The following is a 22,233-nucleotide window of genomic DNA, read 5'->3' on the forward strand; positions in this document are numbered from 1 at the left end:
GCTTTAGGCTTTTTTGTTCTGTTTGTTGGCTGTTTGGGGGTTTTTTAAACACATAACTGGACCTAGCTTAGCCTCAGCATGTAGACATTTTACAGACAGGTAGAGTACATTTTCAGATGACAGGAGAGGAGATATTTCTCATTAGAAACAACCATATGTGAGCCTTGCCAATGCTTCATAAATTATCTGACTTGCACCAAATAGCCATTGTTCTAAGTGTGCACATAATACACAAAGACAGCAAGGAAATAACTGTTTTTACACAGTAGGAAAACAGAGCACTCGACTCGTGGTTGCTAAGGAATATGAACAGTGATGCAGAGATCTCCCATATGAATCCAGAGGGGATAAGCATCCAAACATTTGTACACTTTCTAATTATTTTTTTTTAATTTGTTTCAATAGGATGACACTGTAATTGGCTAAGAGACCAGACAAAGCCCACAGAAATCAATGGAAACCTTTCTTTTGACTTCTCTGGGCTTTGGTCTGTGCCACAAACTGCAACACTGACAGCCTGGAAATGAAAAAAACAAGATTGCACAAAAAGCAGCTCAGATTCAATCTGTGTTTTCACAGCCAGCTCCCCACAGAAGTTTGGTATCTCTCCATTTGTGGCTGCTTGGGGACTTAGCCAATATACTCAGTGTTTTTTCTTACACGTTGCCATTTTCTAGGTTACTTCATATTTATATGCCCACCTTTTATTTTTGTCTGTACATCACACTATTAGAAGATAACTACCTACATTTGAAATTGTTCAGGCCATGAAAGTTAGTAACAAAATTTGATTTTCAGCGTAACAGCACTCACATGCCAACTAAAGTGAACAATCATTCCTCACCTACATCACAAACTAGGAAGGAACTCTGTTTCTATTTCATTTCACTCCATCTAATTATGGAGCCTTTCAGCAGATGCAAACACTGGGCACAGTCACCCAAACTAAAGAGGAAAAAAGGTATCTTGTTACAGTGCCTCCTCTTTCTTCTAGAGCCATTTTGCTCTTACACCTCAGCTTTGCCTTGAGAAGGTTTTGGAAGGTGCCAGTTAAAAAGTGCTTTAAGGACCAAGCACCTTAAAGCTTGGTGATTTACTGATTTAAAGCCTAGAAATGCTCCAGTGCTCATCCCTTCCAGCATTTTCACTTTCCTGCCTCCAAGCTAACTACGAAGACGTACATGCTGCAAAGCATGCCGGGTTTCGCATGTCCTTGCACTGGTTTTTCAGACTACTTTATACCTAGAGACCCCTCTCTCCCATTTTGCACTCAGGAGCAAGGACCACGGCAGCCCTGAGGTGCTAAAGTCCAAAGCCCTGACTAGAAAATGACTCTGTGTCCCTGGACCTTTCTAAGTAGCAGCAGCTAGTCACTGTGTTGCACAAACAAGCAGCACATCGCACCCAGAGAGCGGGGGACCTGTCACGACACAGCTGATCCCGCTTTTCCTGGCACCTGTGCTCTGTGAAAAAAACATACTTTCAGATGTCCCACTTCAAATTTTGATCATAGTCCTCCTTCCTTTTATCAGCAGCAGCTTTAGCAAAAACACGATACAGTGGATTAGAGCATAACTCGGTTGAAAAATGAGAACGTTTTTGCTGTGCTTTAACCAAAGCGAGTTCCTTCAGCCCGCGGGGCTCCAGCAGAGCAGGCCCCAACGAGCGGTGGGGTCAGAGACTGGCTGTGCTGCTGCTACTGCTGCTTCACGAACCTTGGAGCACAAGGAAAACGATACCCCCGGTTGCTCCGTTATCGCCGCCCTGGTGAGGTCTGCGAGACAACGCCGGGTTTAGCTCTCCTGCTCCACGCTACTGCCTCTTTTTGGCGGTTTATAAACTAATAACTTTATTACAAAACTGACGTATTGACGGAACGCGCCAGGCCCACTAATCCGAAAGGAAAACGACGCGCAGTTTCCCCGTCGCCCCCGGTTTCCCTCACCGCCAACCTCCGCTCGTGGCGGCGGGGCAGCGCCGCCCAGCCCTCTTGCCGTGCCCGCGGCCCGGCCACCTCCCCTCTCCCCGCACCGATCGAGCGCCAGCCCTCGTTTTCAGGACGTTACACCGAAGGAACCGATGGGGGAGCCGTGCGTTCCACGGCTTTTACACAGGATTGGCGTCCAAACCCGCTCAGCGGAACGCAGCCGCCCTGCCTGCGCCTACAGGACCAGCTGCCGCCCCCCGCTCGCAGCCAGCTACGCCGGCCAGGCCCGGGGCCTCGGCGGCCCCGAAGCGCTGAGGGAGCCGCCCCAGCCGACGCTCACCGCCCCGCCCGGCGCCCAGGGGCCGTCCCCGGGCCCGTCGCCGCGGGCACCGAGCGGGCGGGCCCGCACATGCCCAGCAGCGCGGGCAGCCGCCGCTGCCCTCTCCGGCCGCCGCCGCTGCCGGCTCCGCGCCGTCCTGCCGGTAGGTGCGCGCGCGGCCCGGCCAACGGCCGCCACCGTCCCCTCCACCGTGAGGGGCCGCGGCCCTCGGCCGGGCGGGTACCTACTGCGAGCGGAGGAAGGCGGTCGGGTCGGGTCCCGTCGCTCGGGGTCCCTTGGGGGCTCCGTCCCCGCTCGCGGCCTGTCCCTTCCGGGAAGGGGCAGCGGTGGGGCGTCTCGGGAGTCGCCTCGAGTGGGGTGGGGTGGGGGGGGGTAGGTGGGGAAACGCTGCCTCAGGTACTCCCGAAAACACAGCCGGAGCCAGCCTTTGTGTATAGGGAACAGCGCGACGGCAGGGCCTCGGTGTGCTTCTGCTGGGGTAAACGCGCTGGAGGGCGAGAAAAGTTATTTTTAGAAAGCATGAGGTTGGTGGCTTTTTAAAGCAGCCTTGGTCGACAGATCATTTTTAATAGCTGGCAGCACATGCGTGTCGCTGTGGCAGCACATGCGTGTCGCTGTGGCAGCACATGCGTGTCGCTGTGGCAGCACATGCGTGTCGCTGTGGCAGCACATGCGTGTCGCTGTGGCAGCACATGCGTGTCGCTGTGGCAGCACATGCGTGTCGCTGTGGCAGCACATGCGTGTCGCTGTGGCAGCACATGCGTGTCGCTGTGGCAGCACATGCGTGTCGCTGTGGTTGCTAGAGGATTATTTTCTGCGAATTCAGTAGAAGCACACTCAGAAGTGGTAGTCAAAATGACATGGTCTCTGTGCCCTTCATTTTATTCCTGTGCTTTCCTTCCTTTTGAAAAAAGATAGCTTTCCTGTGAGAGCAGGCCTTGAGGCCTCCCACGGGACTGCAGTTCATTATCCACTGAATCTCTATCAGCACCAAGGAAAAAGGGGGGAAAACACTTATCTGAAGCATTTTGAAAGACATTCTTAGTTATCCTTTAAAAAAAAACAAACAAAAAACACACCCCACACACAAACAAAAAACCACCACACATCTAACTTGACAAGTGTTGTGACTCATAGTGATGGCTTGCAATCATTAAAGCACTTTAAATGCAATACTTAATACAGCTAAATAAAGCTGGATTCTCATTTTAAAAAGAGCTGATGGTTGTTTAAGGTCTGTCAGATCTCCAAATTTGTAATCTGCCTTTAAAGCTCCACAGCTGGCAGTAAAGGGAGGGGAAAAGGGCTTTTTCCTGTTCACTGGGACACCAACAAATTCTCCAGACCAAAGCTGTACTGCTATTTGTGTTTACCAGAACAGCAGCATCTGGCCTAGTCTTGCTGTGCCAGTGTCATTGGGAGGCTGTGACAGAACCTGTGAGTATGAAGCAGAAACCTTTTCCCTTAGTTCAGAAAGGAAAATAAATGCCAGCACTGATTTTAACATGAATAAGTTGACATTTAATTTATGGTAGAGCACATCTATGGAGATGAATTGGAAGCATCAATTGCAGGAGATGCACATACCAAAAGCACTGGGGTTCCCATTTGCTTTTCTAGTTTAATGTTGAATTAATTGCTCTTTCCCTACAGATATGAATTACTCTCGGTTCATAACCACTGTGAGTGCAGCAAGAAAAGCATCTCCAATAAGACTTCTGAGTGAGTATATGCTCGTTCTCTGGAAGGGTATCATTCTACGTTCTGGACTTCACTGAGGTATCATGACTAAAGACTTGAAAGGTCTTGAAAGAAAACTGCTGTAAGCTGACAAGCTAGGCCAGTTAACTGCTTTGACTTTTGTCAAGTTGAGATGCCAAGCAGGTATAAAGAATGAAGTGAATAGCCATTTCAGAAACCCATCCAGACAGAAGAAATTGTATTGCCACTTCAACAGGTGTCCGAAAAGTCTCTGCTACTGCTTCTGAAGCAGGGCTTTTGGCACAGTTTGCTACTGAATTTATGCTGGTTGTCCACAAACAAGCTACTGCTAATGACTTGAAATTCAGTTCCAGCATGTTTCTTTTCACCTAGCTCTCCTGTATCCTGTTAATGTCCTTAAATTCCTCACTGCCCCCACCCCCTCAGTGTTGCTACACTTTCCTTTTCTATATTACAGTATCTTTAGGCTACCATGTTACATAGTCTTCTGTGTGACAAATAGAAAAGGTTAACTGCCTACTTGTTTACTCAGTTGAAACCTACAGGGACCTGACAGAATGAGAGCATGAGACATACATCACTAGTTAAGCCTTCAGGGGTCAGTTTCATCTCTTGGTAACGGGTTAGCATTTGCTGTTCAGCTTAAAATGCTTCATACAGGTACAGCTAAGTCAACTAATTCACTCTAGTCAATCTCTATACTTTCTCAAGTGATACACTGATATGCATCATAACACAAATATTAAGTAGCACAGCTTGTGCAGAAAGACATTAAGGCTGCAGTTTTGATGACAAAGTAAATATCTCCTTACCAGACCAAAAGTCACAGACATGACCCATGTTGCTGAACTGATAAGAATTAACTCCCCATGCTCAAGTTCACTAATAAATAGCAGAGAATAAACTCGATAACCAGGGGCTTTATGCCAGATCTGGTGTCATCTGTCCTCTCAGATCTGGTATAAAACTGTCAAGCCAGCATAAGTGCCATATTGTAAGCTCTTAGATTTAATGCAATAAGTGCCCTTGCTGGATTAAGGTCCAGTCTGCACTGCATAGATTGGATCTGAATGATTGTGAAACTGTGATTATAAAGCACAAGTTGTTAATATTTTCTTCATACTGAATTATTTACACAGTGCCTCTGCCACCAAAGCTGGGCTGCCAGAACCATTCCCATTCCCTTATGGAAAAGCTATAATCATATATGTAACTACTAATGTAGCTGCAGTACTGCCACATCAGCTAAAGTGAGACTGAAGAAAAACCAAATCATTCCAAGTCATTCTAAACAGAAGATCATTAAGGTGAAGCTTAAAAGACAGTCACACAAAAAGTTTTTATAATAGAAGAACAGTCCAGATAAGATAAAAACAGCTATTTATGATTTATTTTAACAAAGATGATTTTTTTTGGTTTGGTCTGTCCCACCCATGTCTCCCTCCCTGCCCCCCCAACACCTATTTAATCCAAGAAGAAGGGTGAGTTTAAAAAGAATTATCATACTTTTGAATTCATGACAGTTAAAAAAATAAAGTGAAAAATGGGACAAACTTCTTTGGACCATTATTATATCCTGACTGAAGAATATGATCAGTGTTACAATAATTGAATTGTAACCAAGGTCTTTTCCTTTCACTGTAGCTGAACTGATGCAGAAGTCTCCTCCATCTCTCATCTCTCTGGCTGGAGGGGCACCAAACCCTAATGTTTTTCCATTTAAGAGGGCTACTGTTGCCATTGGACATGGAACTGCTGTCGAGATTGGGGAAGATCTGATGAAGAGAGCTCTCCAGTACTCAGCCTCAGCAGGGTATCCGTCACAGCTGCTTGCGCTTCAATATACCAGAATCAGAGGATCATAAAATCCTTTATTATTGCATTAATTCACCTGTGCTTTTAAAACCTGTTTGTAAAACCTGTTTTACAAAAACCAGGTTTAAATTCTTTCAATTTGCCTTAACTATTTACATTTCAGTTTAAGTGGAAAGTTTTGAGCAGATAAGTAATTAAAAAAACCCTAATACTAGTAATTCTCAAGCCAGAGCATCTCCTGGCTATTAGTATTTGAGAATCCAGACTCCCAAATCAGTAGGAGGAATCATTTTGTGTTTTGCAATAAGATACTCATTAAAAGGTACTGCATTGCAATACATAGTTTCCACATTCTGGAGTATTTGTTTTGCTTTCATTTGGTACTATATATTAAAGTCAATATGTACTACTTGTGGTAGTTGGAGGTATTTATAGTATTGTCATCTTTAGTACAAAAATTGCATATCATTAAGTTACTTCAGCACTCATGTGAACTCCCAGCAGACAGCACTGAGTCAGGCTCATGACAGGTTTGCAAAAATATTTAGGTACCTAGAGGCACACAGGCCATTAATCAGTGAAGTTAAGACATTTCTTAATATTTAAATGAACCCAGCCATTTGTGAACATCCTACAAGATCTTAAGACTTTTTTTAAAAATCTCTTACAGAAATCCTTATTATTTTCAGCCTGTTACTAGCAGTACTGCAAGCTTTGTCACATTGCCACATTTGAGTATGGAAAGATCACTCCTAGGAGTGGATATTGTTCAGCCTCCACCCCTATTCCATCCTTGGCAAATCATTACCACCCAGATTTCAGTATGATAATTTGGTGTATGGACCACAGATGCCTATCTCTTCTGCCTTTCCATAAGAAACATTTATCTCATTTTCATCATTTGATAAAGCAGTCATAAAATCAGCATCTAAGTGTATCTATGACAGTTGAAATCCTACTCAGGACTGTGTGCTAGATGTGGCAGTGATTTAGAGGAACAGCCTAGCTTCAGCCTTTATAAGATCTTAGACACACCTTATTTGATTCATGTTTCAGGATTCCAGAGCTGTTGTCTTGGCTAAAGGATTTCCAGCGGAATCTACATAATCCCCCCACAGCCAATTATAGTCCTGAGCAAGGACAAATGGAAGTGTGTGTCACAACCGGCAGCCAGGAAGGCTTGTGTAAAGTAAGACTGAAAGCTTCATATGTTAAAAACATTTCTTTCAGAGAGATATTTTTCCATAAGTTCAGTTATACTCAGCATTAAGTCCTAGTGTATAACTATACACAGGGTACATCTCACTGTATTATCAATACGAGATAACAGAACTGAAATGAAACTGGTGTGGCAGTCTGATCTGTCAGGACTGCACAAATGTTCAAGTAAATCAAAGAGCCTGTCAGAAAATACACTATAAGGTAACATTTCATGTTACAGAAGTAGTGTAGTAATAAGTACATAGATGCATTATTTGCTTTACCATAACTCAATTCTAATTATGGTAGGCTTCCTTAAATAATTACCCTTTCCAGTCCACTCTCACTGCTTAGTTGATCCTTTCTTTAACTGAAGCACTGTTTCTATTGTACAAGAGCAGTGTCTTTCCATTTCAAATTGGTATTCTCTAGATGATTGCCTAGCTTCATTTGGCTCTCAAACAGATTTTTCATCTGTTCATTGCTTTTCTCACAGACAGCATAATTAAGTGGTTAGGGAATTACTAATACCTAATCAAGATTTTTAATTCCACTGCCAGAAGTATGAAGCATGTGCACAAGAATGGCACAATCTTTCTAAAATAGACTCTTCTTTTACAGGTGTTTGAAATGCTCATTAATCCTGGTGACAACATCCTTTTGGATGCACCTACATACTCTGGGACACTAGCAGCTGTAAGTATTCTTTAGCTACAAAATATTGTGAATGCTGTATTTGAAGTAAACAGCAATTTAGTAGCTGATCTGCAGGCTCATATACACTGTATTTACTGTAAAAAACTATCTAAGAATCAAGTTTAGTGTTAGTCCAGTTCATAAATATAAATTCATAGAAGCCTTTCTACTAAAAGTTCTGTAAGAGCTATTCCCAGGACAGAAGTTCCTCTTCCAAATCCTAGTTCATTCAAGGGCTAAAGTCACATTTAGAACTGGAAAGAAAGCCATCACAACCTAGTCAGGTTGAAGCAAATTTATAACAAGTGGGTATTTTAACATGTCAGCACATTCACCTGAAATATTTCATGGTCTGATTACACTGTAGCTATAAATACTATAAAATTGGAATAGGCCTGAAACATTCATATATGAGTATGAAGATGTGAATTAGTAAGAACTATACAAAAATAGCAAAGTTAACTTCTGAAAAATAGCTTAATCACTGTGTAAATAAATGTCAGCTCAAAATGCATAACAACTGTTAAGAAGGGTTAAAATAGGTAATACACCACAATTTCAGTCTAGTCTCCCCTTGCATCAAAAGGAATTTTGTTACTGTTTGCTGTGCTAAGTTTGAATATATCTTGTCTAATCAAATATACTTCTAGGAATATATTTGACATTGCAGCAACTTGCATTTTTACTTAAAAATGCAGAGCACTACATGGTACAAATTGAAATTCCTCAGAGGGGAGACAGCATGCTTTTTTGTTGGTATTTTACCTATATTTTTTCATACTGCTGTCAACATGTCATTGCAGCAGCACCATTTCATTCTCCTTTGTATTGCTGAATATATCTATTGAGAACAGATTCTTTGCCCTTTGTCAGTGAAGAGTAGCTTACAGTTCTGGCACTTCCACTGAAGTAGAATGTAAATTGTCAGGAGGAAATGAAAGTGCCATGAACTTACTATCTGTGGTGAGAGCATAAGAAATCCTCAGAGAACACAGTTCAAATTCACAAAACCCTCTTCTGCTTGCAAAACTATGTGATTTCCTAGAGAAGAGCAGCAATTGGACATAGGAGATACCCATTTCTTCTCAGCTGGCTTAACGGGGCAAATAAAGTGTAATGTGTTAAGTTTGACAAGCTTCACAGCAAATTCAGGCAAACTTTCTTTTGAATAATGACCAAATGGAGTTTGAGATAGCTATAAAGTCAGAAAGACTTTGTGTCAATGAAATTTTACAATGCCAGAGACAAAAGGAAGACCTTTGAATTATGGGATTATGACAGTTTTGTTCCTCCTACCAACAGCTGAGACCTTTGGGTTGTAACATAATTAATGTTCCTAGTGACCAACATGGCATTATTCCAAAAGCTCTAAAAGAAATTCTTTCTACTTGGAGCTCAGAAGATGTAAAAAATCATAGCCACCACCTCCCCAAATTCCTGTACACTATTCCGAATGGCTGCAACCCAACTGGAAACTCTTTGACCACAGAGCGCAAGAAGGAGATTTACCAGGTACGTAGCTGGTGAATCTTGTAGGTGGAAATGGATAAATGTCAGTCTTGTTTCAGTTAAGGATACCCCATGTGTGGTATTTGGGCCCATTATTGGTCCAGTAGACATTCCTCCTAGAACTTGTTTCTAGCAGAACCTCTTTCATGACAACTCTTCAGAGGTGGACTATGCATTAGATAAATTGTTTTTGCAATAGTAGCCTATTGCTGGCTGATACCCTTGCCATGGGCTTCAAACTGGACTTAGTACAAGTTTTCTGCACAGTTTGAACACTACATGGAACAGACCTTCGGTTATATGCATGTGTCCTTGTACTGCAGGTACCATGTTTACTCTTATAATTGCTTGATGTCTAAATCGGGCATTTGAAAGCTTCTCTTGACAGGGCCTTGTATATAGCGAATCAGCAATCCACAAGTTCATAACATGGTCCTGGTAATAGGCCCAAGGTACAGGAAGAACTGAATTTACAGTGTCTTTACATTTTAACAAATCTTTACTTTTTATTCATTTCTTTAGCTTGCAAGAAAATATGATTTCCTCATAATAGAAGACGATCCTTACTACTTTCTTCAGTTTGAAAAGGTAATTTGTCTTCCATACTCCTTAGTAACACCTTCTTTTCTGGTCCAGGAGAGAACTAATATTTGAGCCATGGATCTTTCTGCATGCTCCTTCATGTCCTGCCAAGGTAGCTGTAGGCCTCACAGTCTATACTACTTTCAGTTGTTGTCCCCTTTGTGGCATTTTATTGCATCAGTCCTGTCCTGAATCAGTGGTTCAAATGCCTCAAGCCTTATACAGGAGAGAATTTCCTTCAGTAGTCAGAAAATGGCAAAGGCTTTGCCTCCAGAGCAAAACAAGTATGCCACTGAAGCAGCACATGAAAATATCAGCCTCAATGTTTCTTTCAGCCCAAGCTCTTCTTTCATTCAGTGGAAGACTGCCTACTCCCAATCTACTATATTCCAATTTTACCCCTTTGCCTTTTAGACAACCTGAGGGAGTTCTCCCAGATACCACAGGAAGTAGTATTGGATAGGCAGCTTCCCTCCTTCATATAAATTTTCCCCAAATGGGTAACAATCGAGTGCTGACCCATCTTCACACATGGATCTACAGTTGCACAGTCTGCAAAAGTACCTAATTTCAGGAATGAAAACTGGTCTTATAAAGCAATTGAACATTGGTAGAAGCTAAAGTTCAATATTTTCTACTTTGAAACATGTTTTTATGGGAGGAAGCAATAAAACTGCTTCACTTATTGAATAGCATTGTGTAGCTTTGTTAGAGTGTAACGGGAGAAAGTGTAAAAGCAGAATTCTTGATAACGAAAAAGTGCGCTGAACTCAGATCATCAAAATTTGGTCATATCTTCTGATTTCCCTTTTTTAAGATAAAGCCAAAAGTTACAGGTCCCCATCTTAGAAATAAGAGTTTCTGTTCACTCCATAAAAAATCATAGCAGAGAAATCGTTATTTCTCTCTCCTACTTATGGCATCATACCACAACTTGAACTGAACAGTGGGCTAAGCATCAAAAAATAACAAGGCTGATTTCTTGATGACTTTCATAGAACATTGTGATCACATCTCAGACAGCTAGCCTGAACAATCACTTGTCAGCACATTACTACATTTTTTCCTTGGAATGCACATCTGTAAAATATTTACTATCAAAATATTTCTTTAGGAAATTAATTATGTCTTCATAGTAAAGAAAATAATTCCATCGTAATCCTTACTAGCACCTTGAATGTTATTTTTTATTTTTCTTCCAAGCCTTGGGCTCCAACTTTCCTCTCAATGGATGTGGATGGCCGAGTTATCAGGACTGACTCTTTCTCTAAAATTCTCTCATCTGGGTAAGGCCAGCTTCAGACTGCTCAGCATTGCCTGTTCAGTTAAGGCACAAGACTAATACTTCATACAAAATGATCAGACATGTCATAGTGTTTTTTCATCTAATACCTATCCATTTCTGGAATGTACTTTTGGATCCACAGCTTTTCTCAGTCTGCTCACTTCTCATGTCATCTCTTGGCAGTCATTTAACTCCAGATTCTGTTTCTCTTCTGATACTGATAGTTAAGCCACTCTCCCCAGGGAGCCCATTCTTGCAGACACCAGCTAGGCAGACAGGTGCTGGATTCCAGCTCTGTTCCTGGAACTCCTAGGAACTTTTCTCTCTTTTTCCATTTCTCCTTTTATGTCTTACCATTCCTGCAGACTCCCTGGACTTTAATACAGAAGAGGAATGATGGCATCATTCTCCAAAAACTATTCATAGGGTTATACTGATCTCTCATCTTCTAGCCCTACAGTTCTTTCAGGTTGTTTCCACCTGCCTGAAAAGCTAAACTGGCTGTTTTCCATTTCACACAAGTCAACATACTTGATTTTTAACTTGCTTTTGTTTATTATCCTAAAGATACATGAAAGTAATGTGAATTCTGCATTGGCAGCTAGTGGATTAGTGAGGAGACAATGCTAAGTTTGATTGCACTTTCAGAAGTGACACAGCAAAAAGGCATGATGCAATTTCATCTTTGTCAAAGATGCATATGAGCTTACTGGTTCTATTTTTCTTCAAAGAAAAACTTCAGCCAATCTATAAAGATGGGTTATAAGAATTGAAGCATGAATAAGAATCTACTTTATCATTCTAATTTCCATTTATTCTGCTATACTGAAAGGGAGTGAAAGAGTAAAGCTGTTTGCCACTTCTCATCTGTTTTTCATAAAGCCTGAGCATGCATGATTTTTCATTATGTGAAAACCTATCTTTTTCTTCCCTTTGATTCATGTAATCTTTATGGTTGCAGAGGAAGGCTTACGAATGTGGGATATGTCCTGAAGTCTCAGAACTAAGCTGCTACTCTAAGCATTAAAAACCCTTAAATGTTTTTATGAGCCAAGTATCAAAGTCATGAAATAAATTGCAGAAGCCTGGGGCTTAGGGCAGTATTAAGATACAAACTTAAATGCATAGAAGATCCTTACAATGTCAATGAAATGGTTACACATTTTCCCAGTTATAAGTTAAACAACTTACACAAAGTATTAGCACATTGCATTTCTGTAGTAACTTGTTTTTTGGTTTTTTTTTAGGTTAAGAATAGGTTTTCTGACAGGTCCCAAGCCTCTTATTGACAGAGTTATTCTACACATTCAGGTTTCAACAATGCACACCAGCACTTTCACACAGGCAAGTACCAAACTGCCAACTGAATTGTATTTAGAAAAGGTAACATATTCCAAGTCATAAGAAACCACAAACGAACAGCTTTGCACTTTTGCAGTTGCTCTGCACTTTTGTAGTTTTGTTTACAATAAGCACATACACAGTCAATTCTGCCAAAGGAGAGACCACCATAGAAATTACAACCAGAGCTAGAGGGTGTCTCAGTGCATGGAAAGCACAGCTAATATGCCCTTAACCCTCAGATTTCACAAATCAAGATTTAAAATACTTTATATCTCTTGCCAGTAGATTCACTTGAAAAACCTCAATGTAAAGCATACATTGGAAGAAGCACTTAGTTTTTTTCTGTTTGTCATTCTACTTTGCAATTAGAACAATACTGGCAGCCCACAAAGACATTACAAAGCAGGCTGCCGACTACAGCCCCTTTATGGTTAGTAATAAGGAAAGGAGACATTGAGCACATCTAAATATGGCTTCCATCTTCCGGCTCCATTAATTTGTCATAGAGACAGTATTAAAGCAGAGAGGCTGATACAGGCAGGAAGGTAAAACAACATACATTGCCTTCCTCTTTCTCCCTGATTACTATATTTAGCTCTGCACCCATTTTTCTCTCCCCCCACCCCAACTTCCAAACATGGCCATGATCCTTGGAGACATCAGTAACACGGACTACAATGGCCTGTTGCTGTTGCCACCTCTGTTTATAAAGGGCTCCAAGAGACCCCACATGCAATTTCTTGCCTGTGTGGAATTTTGGATAATGCATCAGGCTATATATCTTTTGATGTCTGCGGAGAAGTGCTGTTTAAAATATGGTATTGATGATGTGTTTTATTTCTTTAGATTATGATATCACAGCTGCTTCAGCAATGGGGAGAAAAGGGTTTCTTGGAGCATATAGACAGGTAGGGTCATGTCATATGCCAAATCCCATCATCTGTCATTCTGCTTCTTGTTACCTACATAAAACATGCTTCGCGGTAACCGGGTCAGAGGAGGTGCACCAGTATTAGGCCAAATGGGTAAGCCAGGTCACCAAGACTGACAAGTATTCACACAAGAGTCCTGAAGGAGCTCAGCATGAAGTTACAGACATGCCAGTCAGGGCATGTAACCTACCACACAACAATCTGCCAGTCCACTGGCACAGTCATTACACAGCTCCCATCTGAAGGGAACTCAGGAGGATCCTGGGACCTCCATGTCAGTGAATAAAGTTTTCAACCCTGCGAAAGTGGTAGGGTCTATAGCAAAGGCTAAGATCACTGAGCACGTATCTATTGAGAAGGAGTCAGCATAGCTTCTGTAAAGGCAGTTCGTGTCTCACTAACTCAGTGGGGACTCACCCTCTAACATCCTTAATCTAATGATTGTGGATGCTGATAGAAAGACCTACAGAGAGCAGTAAGGTTCACCTACACTCACTAAACATTGCCATTATCACCATTCTTAGAGACAGAGCACTAGGCTAAGGTCTAACTCAGCAAGGCATTTCTTACATACTGACTGACACACATTTGTTTTTCATTTATTATGCTGGAGAAGCATAGTTTCTCTGAGTATCCATGCTTCATTTCAGATGCAATTGGAACCCCAAGCTTCCTACCTCAGGGGAGTGTGCCACACTCTGCAGAGGCATGTAACAGGAGCGTGGGCAAAGCATGGAGAAGGTTCTTATGTTCACTGTAACAGCCACTTCTGTCCCCTGAGCACCTGCCTGTTGTCCATACTGTAAACACCAGCATTAAAAAAACCCAAAGCAGATGCACCAGCCCTAGCTTTGCCTTCTTTTAAGAATTAGGAGCATAAAGATAGGTTTTGCAGGGAAACTTGGACCACACTTTAGCTCAACTTTCAGCAGTTCAAAAAATATACTCTAAATGCATCTCTTCACTTACCACCTTCTTGTATGCTAAAAGGCATCCTTGCTCAAGCCAGAAAGCTGTTCTTCCTCTCAAACTAATGAAAATAGTGCTGCAGTAGGGTAACTGCAATGCTTTATAACCTTCTAGACTCAGTTGTCAGGTGACTTACTGATGAGGCCCAACAGCTGACTGCAATCTGTTCCAGGTGATATCATTTGGACAAGGATGACTTCTTAGATCATGCTCTTGAGTAGGAGCTAGCCTGTTGTTTGGAGCAGCTACATTTTTGTGGAAGTCTTGTCTTACTTATAATTTCATCCAACGTGAAAGTAAAATGATAACAGAAAGGCAAAAAACTTGCAACAGAATTTGTGACATGATAAAAACTGCATAATTGAGATTTTCCATTTCGTGCAGAATGTAGCAATTAGTATAGGCTGAGTCCCAAAACTATATAAGCCTTTGGTAGTGTCGCTGTTTTTCTATCAGGTGTAATAAAATACATCCAGAAATCAAAGCTATTGGGTCAGAGAGTATAAAAAAAATCTAAACGTAAAATCATGCAAAGTACTAGGTATGTTTTCTCTGCAGAGAAGGGAACACATTTGCATCTGATTTATGAACTCTTTATCAGGCATTTCTCTTGTGCCTCCCATTGCACAGCTGTCTCATTTCATGTTAACAAAAGCCGCTGCACAAGACTTATCCATGTTGAAACTTGGGTTAGGGTAATTTTCCCTAGTAAGAGATTGAATCGTTTGGTAGTTTTACTTAAAGTGTGAAGGTGATAGGGGATAGAAAAGGGGAAGCTGTCAAATAGTCATGACAGGTTTATCCTATGATTTGCTTTTTACCTTGTGAAATACTATTTCCATATGTGCATATTACACAAATTCAACCCAAATGCACAAGTACTGAGGCTGTACTTTTGCATACGTATAAGTCCTTATTTTTCTTCAGTATGCCTGTTTTGTGCAGTAAATATTGCTAACAGGACTTGTATCCACTGATATAATAGACAGAATGGATATAATATGTAAAGAGTTTCCTTGGCATGTGTAAAGCTTAAGAAGCAGCCACACAGGCACTTCCTCTGATTGATCAGTGCTTTGTTGCAGACACTCTGAAGCATTCAAGACTTCTCTGATACATACACAAAATTTTATACACATAGTATACTGTATTGTGCCCACTTAGGATATGCTTATGTTTCCATTAAATGTGCACTTAGGTTGTTGAAATAGAAAAGCTTTGTTTCTGCCTTTGGAAACAAATGGACTCTGAAGTGCTATGGGAACATGACTTTGAATTGATAATTTACTTTCAGAGTGGTGGAGTTCTACAGGACCCAGCGGGATGCAATGCTTATTGCTGCTGACAAGTGGTTGAAAGGTCAGTGAGTACAACACAGCTAATTACTTAAATTTTTTTCTAGCGATTTATCATTTTTGTGTTCAAGAAAAATCACTGAAGTTCATCTCTTGACTGAAGTGACAGATAAACACTATAAGCAAATGACTGACATTAAATATTAAGCTTGGGACAAATTATCTAGTGCTGCTTTTTTCATACTTTTCTGATGGGACAAGGAGGTGGTGATGAGAAAAAAGCTCACCACATTACTGTATAAAGCAGTTTTATAAAGAGCATATATTTCACTCCACTATGTCCTTAGATTTTTTATGTTTAAAATCTGTCTTTAAAATCTCTGTCTGAAATAACCCGATTCAATGGCCTTAATTTAAAAGAAGATATAAACAATTGATATAGCAGTACTGATAATCTTTTCTTTCTCTGAAATCAATTTCAAATGTTCTCTTTTGTGGTTAGTCACGGAGCATAGAAAGAATTTGATCAACGATAATGCAATTACAGTTAGTGACTCAATCCTTTTAGTTAGTCTAAGTGAAATCAGCAATAACTGCTTAAGAACTGCCCACCTACCTTAGAGGATACTTCCATGGGACATGGGTACTTGGGCACCACACAATCATTAATGTACTTACTCTTGCTAATTCCAGGTTTTTAGATATGCAGTATTTCTTTTTCTACATAGCTCTGAACAACCTTGGGTTGTTGACCTAGGTAGGTCCTCTTTGTCTCAATTCCCCAAGTATCAAACCAGTGTAATAGCAGTGGGCTACCTTAAAGTGTATTGTGAGAATATACTTATGTAAAAGACTACAGGATCTTCATGTTTTCTAGTAATAGGAGCCATAATATTATAGAAGACAGACCTTTATTTTGTCGATATGTAATGTTTAAATGCACCAAGGAATAGCTGGAGAAGATGTCAAGTCAAATAAATAGTTTCTTCAAAAATATGTCCAAAACCAGATAAAGAATTCTAGGTAAACAAAAGGTATACAGTAAGTTTGCAAGTGTAGTTTAAGACATAAATCCTCTCTAAGCCTTCCCATCTGCCTCACAACTCCTAGGCTCTCCTTTTCTTTGGGGAAGAATCTGTAATCATTGTAACTTAAAACCGTTTTGCGCTTTGCTGTGCTTTAAATCGTATTGATAGTCAATGTGATGTTAAGAGAAACTTAATCAGAAAAATGATTTTAGGTTGTTTACTTGATCTGAAAGTAATCAACAAGTATAGTTTGTTAATGTTTGGGATTTCTGTAATTCAGAGCAATCACATTCACAAAAAAAGCATTGAGGATACCAGCACAAGTGCAGTAAGCCCACACAGATTTGGTTAGGAATACTTTAAATTTGGGAAGTGGCATCCTGGCTCTGTGGCCTACATTCCCTTTGAGTTCATTGGAGCAACAAATCTACAACATCACTAAATCTATGATGTATTGGCTAAAGGTAAAGCAGAAGTTTCTTTCTTGATTCCTTTCTTTTTTCTCTCTCCAGACTTGGCAGAATGGTACCCCCCTGCTGCTGGCATGTTCTTATGGATCAAAATTAAGGGTGTTTCCGATACACAGCAGCTGATCATGGAAAAAGCTTTGCAGAAAGAAGTATGACCTATGGTTTAACAGCTTATGATGTTAAAATGAAATGAGGGAAGGATAAAATAAATTTACGGTATCTATCCGCACATATGAACACACATTAAAAAGCAGGGGAACTTGCTGTGCATCATTATTGAGTCTGCAAGTCAGGCATTGTTGCACAGTGACTCATTAATAAAATACTTTCATGTCTGTACTCAGTTGTTGATATTTAATCACCTTACTTAAATTTAAACCATTATAATATATAGTACAAGGTCATGTATACAACATATATATGTATCTATATGAATGATGGCTGTCCACTATAGCTTTTTAATAACAGAAATTAAGTGTGGTTTTATTTCTACATTTATAAGAGCCAGCACTGTGTACTCAGTAAACTACATCCCACCTCACTGGTGCTTCTAAACACTGTGATGATAAGCCAGACCTGGTAACCCACCAGCCTAGGTGACCAAAATCTGAGAGCCCCTTATTTTGTTATGAAAAGATTCCAGGTTGCATATTTTTGGCTTCTCATTTTGAAGAGAAGAAATATATGACACCATGTTCTGGTACCAGTGTTTCAGCAGTGAGCCTTCTCAAATGTAATTTAACATAATGTAGAAGTGGTGATAACTGGGTGCTAATCAATTTTTCTTAGGTGTTACTGGTTCCTGGAGGAGCATTCAATATTGATAGTTCAGAGCCTAGTTCTTATGTCAGAGCCTCCTTCTCTCTGTCTTCTCCAGGCCAGATGGATCTGGTAAGTGAGATTTTTTTTTTCTACATTCTTATCAAGACAGTTTCTCACATAATAGTGCTCCCTTATTTTTACTTACTTTGGTGATTAAGCAGTACTTTTGAAGCAGTATTAGCTGTTTATTAGGCAAGGTACTCATATCCAAATGACCTGAAAGGTACCAAATTTTTAGGACTACTTAAAATTTTTCTGTGTATCTCATACATGTAGAGTCTCACGCTTAATCCTCCCAGACATCATTCATAAAGGCTTTACTGAAGTCAGAGGAAGTTTTGATATTTGTTTTAGCATTAGCAGGCATCACATATCTTTTGTTTTTCAGACTTTCCATTCCTGAGATTGAATTGCCTGTTTTCTTCTGTGTGTGTGTGTGTGTGTGTGTTGTCAATCCCTTATAAGAAAGAACAGTGGTTTTCTTTCATGCAATTGACATATATGTTGTATTTAATTTCTCAGGAACTAATCTTCTATGTATTTTAGGAAATTTTGGATGCTATTTGCCTGTATTTGTAAAATCAGTGGGAAGAAAGATAAGAGACATTTATTTGTGCAGATTTAATACTTGTTTGATTCAGGTCCTTGAAACAGTTCAGTATTTGTAGTTGTACTTTCATTCAGTTGTGAAGGTGTGTAAGAGATAAGTGCTTCTATTGCCTTTCTATTTCTTCTTCTGTATTTCTTCTATTTCTTCCTTCTCCTTTGTAAAAGTAGTTCATAACCATACTATTGACAGTCAAACTGTATCTTTTATATGCTTCCCCACTCAACTGTTCTTCCTTTTCTTTCATCCTTGCAGCCTCTAGGCCCTTATATTAAGTTAAAAGAGATACTATTCCAGAAGATCACTAGTAGTATTAAAAGTACAACTGTTTAGTTGCATCTGAACTCCGAATAACCTTTGAAAATCAGTATATATATATATTTTTCTGTTTCAGAAAACTCTGCCTTGTATTTTCTGTCAGAGAAGTGGAAGCTTTGTCCGGTCAAAGCCCATGCATGTTGTTATAAAAGGAAAACAGAGAATATCAGCAGAATTTTGCAGTATCAAATACTGACTTTGTATATGGTTAGGGTAGTTTTAGTAACCTTACAGGTTTGGTATGCTGCCTATTTAAGTAATGCTGGAATATAAATGTGAACCGTGTTTGTGTCATTTCAGGCCTTCAAGAGACTGGCTGACCTTATAAAAGAAGCTTTGTGAAAAAGCTAAATAGAGCTCTTGCAGCAATCAAAGTCATCTCCAGAAAATATTTGTTAACATTTGGATTTCATCAGAACACTTTCAAAGCAAGCACAATACAGTGGATGTTTCCTTAGATTGTTTCAGCTAAAAAAGCAAAAAAATGAAAGAGTGAAAAATGATTTGCATAATTTTTTTTGACAGGACATTGCATTGCTAAATTTATTCCAATTCAGAAACATTTAAAATACTCAAAACCAAAATATTCTGTTTCCTGTCAAATCCATGGTTTTATTAGATTTTAATTGATTTTTGTTCTGGCTTTTGTTTTCCATTTGGGTTGGGAAACAGGGAAATCTGTTACTTGGGAAGTTGCACCTGAGGTGGTCTTAGCCACTGTTACTTAATCCCAACTGATACATTCCTCCAACACCTTATGTTGGAATTTGTTTTGTGTGTCGCTTTCCTTCTTGTCCTGCTGTATGGCATCTGGTTTTGAAGATGTGAAGAACAGTATTTAATTCTACTACAGTTTTGTCAGATAAAACTGATGTAAGGATGCTAAAAAATTGAAACTGATCCAGCAAAATTAGGCTGTGATTACAAATAAAACTATTTGGCCTAAGGTCCCTTGCAATTTGCATGGGTTTTGCAGCTCATTCTCTAATTCGTAAAAGGTTTTCTGATTTCTGCCTTCCACTTCAGTCTGTGAATAATTACTCTGTACCTGTGTTAGAACATCTCTGGTTTGCAAAGGCATGTGAATGTGCTAATACAGCTGCCCTCTGCTCCTAGTTAATCAGTCCGACATGTTTTTGAACAGAGAGCATAAGTAACTGAACCGGGGACATCATGGAATGGACAATACCCTGACACTGCCAGATGTACAAAGCAAGCAAAATGAAAAAAATAAATAAATGTTTTGATCTCTAATCCGTTGGTCATTATCATCCAAACATTTGATACTTGGCAACATATACAAAACCTTCAGAAAGTTTTAACTGTACAGATTCTCCAAGGCTTCCCATTTTGCTTAGTAACTTAAGTTTTATTTACTCTTTGGATGAAAGTGCTGTGGTTTTCCACCAGTAGCAGATGGTTGTTTCTTTATGTGCAAGTGTTCAGAAATTCTAAGTAAAAATATGTGTTCAAGGATCCAGCCAATCCTTCAGCAGCTCAAGAAACCCAACCGAGTAAGGGTCAGGCACAGCCTTGCTTAATTGGAAGTTTCACTAGAGTCCTGGTTTTAGTACTAACAATAATTTTCATCCCCTCTTTTCCCTGTAGTCGTAAGTAGCATGTGTTATAACAAACTAGTACAGACGTGTGCCTTTCCCAGCATCTCTCCTGTCATCAGGATCATTCCAGTGCCTTCAGCCCAGCATCGCTTTTTTTCTCAAGCCTGTTAATTTAGTCACACATCCAAGCCATCTCTGCACTTTGCAGCTTCTTGAGCAGCATATCTAAACTCAATCCAGATATCAAACCCTCTTCCCAGATTACTGCAACTTCTAGTCCAGTTGCGGACTAATTTTCTCCAACTTGATATCGGCACATGACGCCTTTCCTCTCAGACCCATTCAAAGTACTCGGCATGGTCCCAACTTGTCTGTCGCTCCCGCCCTCCTTCTGCAAACATGGGGCTGGGGCTGTTGTCCCACCACACCTCATCTGAACCCAACCCCCATCTCCAGGTTCCCTTCTGATCCTCCCTGTCAGCAGCAGGAGTGGGGCTGCCACCGGTGGGCAGGCTGGTGCAGTAGATGAGGTCAGCCCTGCCACGGCGTCAGGCTGGGCTTGGGCAGCCAGGACGCACACAGTGACATAGTGTGGGGAGAGCCTGCAGTCCCAAAGCTGCTCTCGGGGCGCCAGCGCTGGCTTTGAAGACAAACGTGTCCCTTTTTACACTGATGGTGCTAATGGGGGGTTCAAACTAGCGGTGCCTTCTGTGCAGTGCTGCCTAACGCCAGTTTTCACGTTTCAAGTCCATTTGTTAACCACAAGTAGAAATTTTGAAAGCTCTGACTTTGCTATCAGTAAGCCAATTTTTATCTTCAGTTCCATTTAGAAAATCATTTTATACAACAGAACGAACTGATGTGTGTTTAATTAAAACAGAGGAATAAATTTAAATGTTATTTGACTGGTGTTAGTTCTCAGGCAAATGCTATTGTCATTGTCAGATACTTTTGTCATATTGTCATTCAGCCAGATCTGAATTAGAAAAATGTAATCAAAATATCATTATTAAGCAACTTTATATTGTTGATGTGTTGAATAATACACCTCTTAATTTTCAGAGATCTGAATGTTAATTTAGTTGAATGTAAGCAAAATGCAATTCAATTTGCTACACATTAGATGCTTTTGCTATCAGCTAATTTGAGAGAGTTTGGTTTTTCCCCTGACTGTGGTGAAGCATCTAAAATTACATTAACATCCTGAGCAATGCAGATTGAACAATGGCAGTGAAATCTTATATGCACATAGTGTTTTCCTGAACCTCTTAAAGCACAGTTTCTGGTCTCCCGGGAGAGAGCATTCACTGTGATTAAATGTTGCTGGAGGAAGCCACTTAGAGACAAAAGGAAAAGGGTGGGCAACAGGTTCACATAGAAAGAAATGATGTGGCAAATGAAAGTTTTCAGTTTCTCTTTGTTTCGTCCATCCAAGAGCAAATAATGTCTCTCATTCACAGCTGGGTTTAAGCCATCTGATGGAAATGACACACTCTACTGTCACGTCCCAGAGTTGGAGCGACTCAGGTTCGTGGATTTCCTTTGTCAGAATTAAGGTGAAACGACACCAGGGGAGTTCAAACAACAATCAACATTTATTCAACCTAGCTAACTTTGTCCAAGTACACATGAACTTGTTAATGTGAACCTTGTAACATGTCATTAAGCCGCTGTTTGAGAAGAGGAGGGAAGTATAGAAAAAGAAAAGGAAAAAGGAACATGAAATGTATCAGAAGGAGAGCCCTCCTGTTGAGTCACGAGGTTCAGAGCAGACCCTCTTGCTTTCTGGACTCCTTCTCAGAGAGGAGCTCAG

At 40.4% G+C, this 22,233-nt stretch overlaps 1 protein-coding gene across 1 annotated transcript; it reads left to right on the top strand.

Moving 5' to 3' along the window:
• Positions 1 to 1,876: 1,876 nt before the first annotated feature.
• AADAT (aminoadipate aminotransferase) lies at positions 1,877 to 20,115 on the top strand. Its single transcript, XM_049792156.1, is given in 16 exon segments — positions 1,877 to 2,153; positions 2,155 to 2,178; positions 2,180 to 2,409; positions 3,921 to 3,989; positions 5,634 to 5,802; positions 6,861 to 6,993; positions 7,626 to 7,700; positions 9,003 to 9,212; positions 9,732 to 9,797; positions 10,995 to 11,077; positions 12,324 to 12,420; positions 13,267 to 13,328; positions 15,616 to 15,680; positions 17,157 to 17,263; positions 17,904 to 18,005; positions 19,162 to 20,115. Coding segments are annotated over 16 exon segments (1,608 nt in total). The 5' UTR covers positions 1,877 to 2,079; the 3' UTR covers positions 19,204 to 20,115.
• Positions 20,116 to 22,233: the final 2,118 nt, after the last annotated feature.

Source organism: Accipiter gentilis, chromosome 3 (assembly GCF_929443795.1).
Source record: "Accipiter gentilis chromosome 3, bAccGen1.1, whole genome shotgun sequence".
NCBI classification, from domain to species: domain Eukaryota; kingdom Metazoa; phylum Chordata; class Aves; order Accipitriformes; family Accipitridae; genus Astur; species Astur gentilis.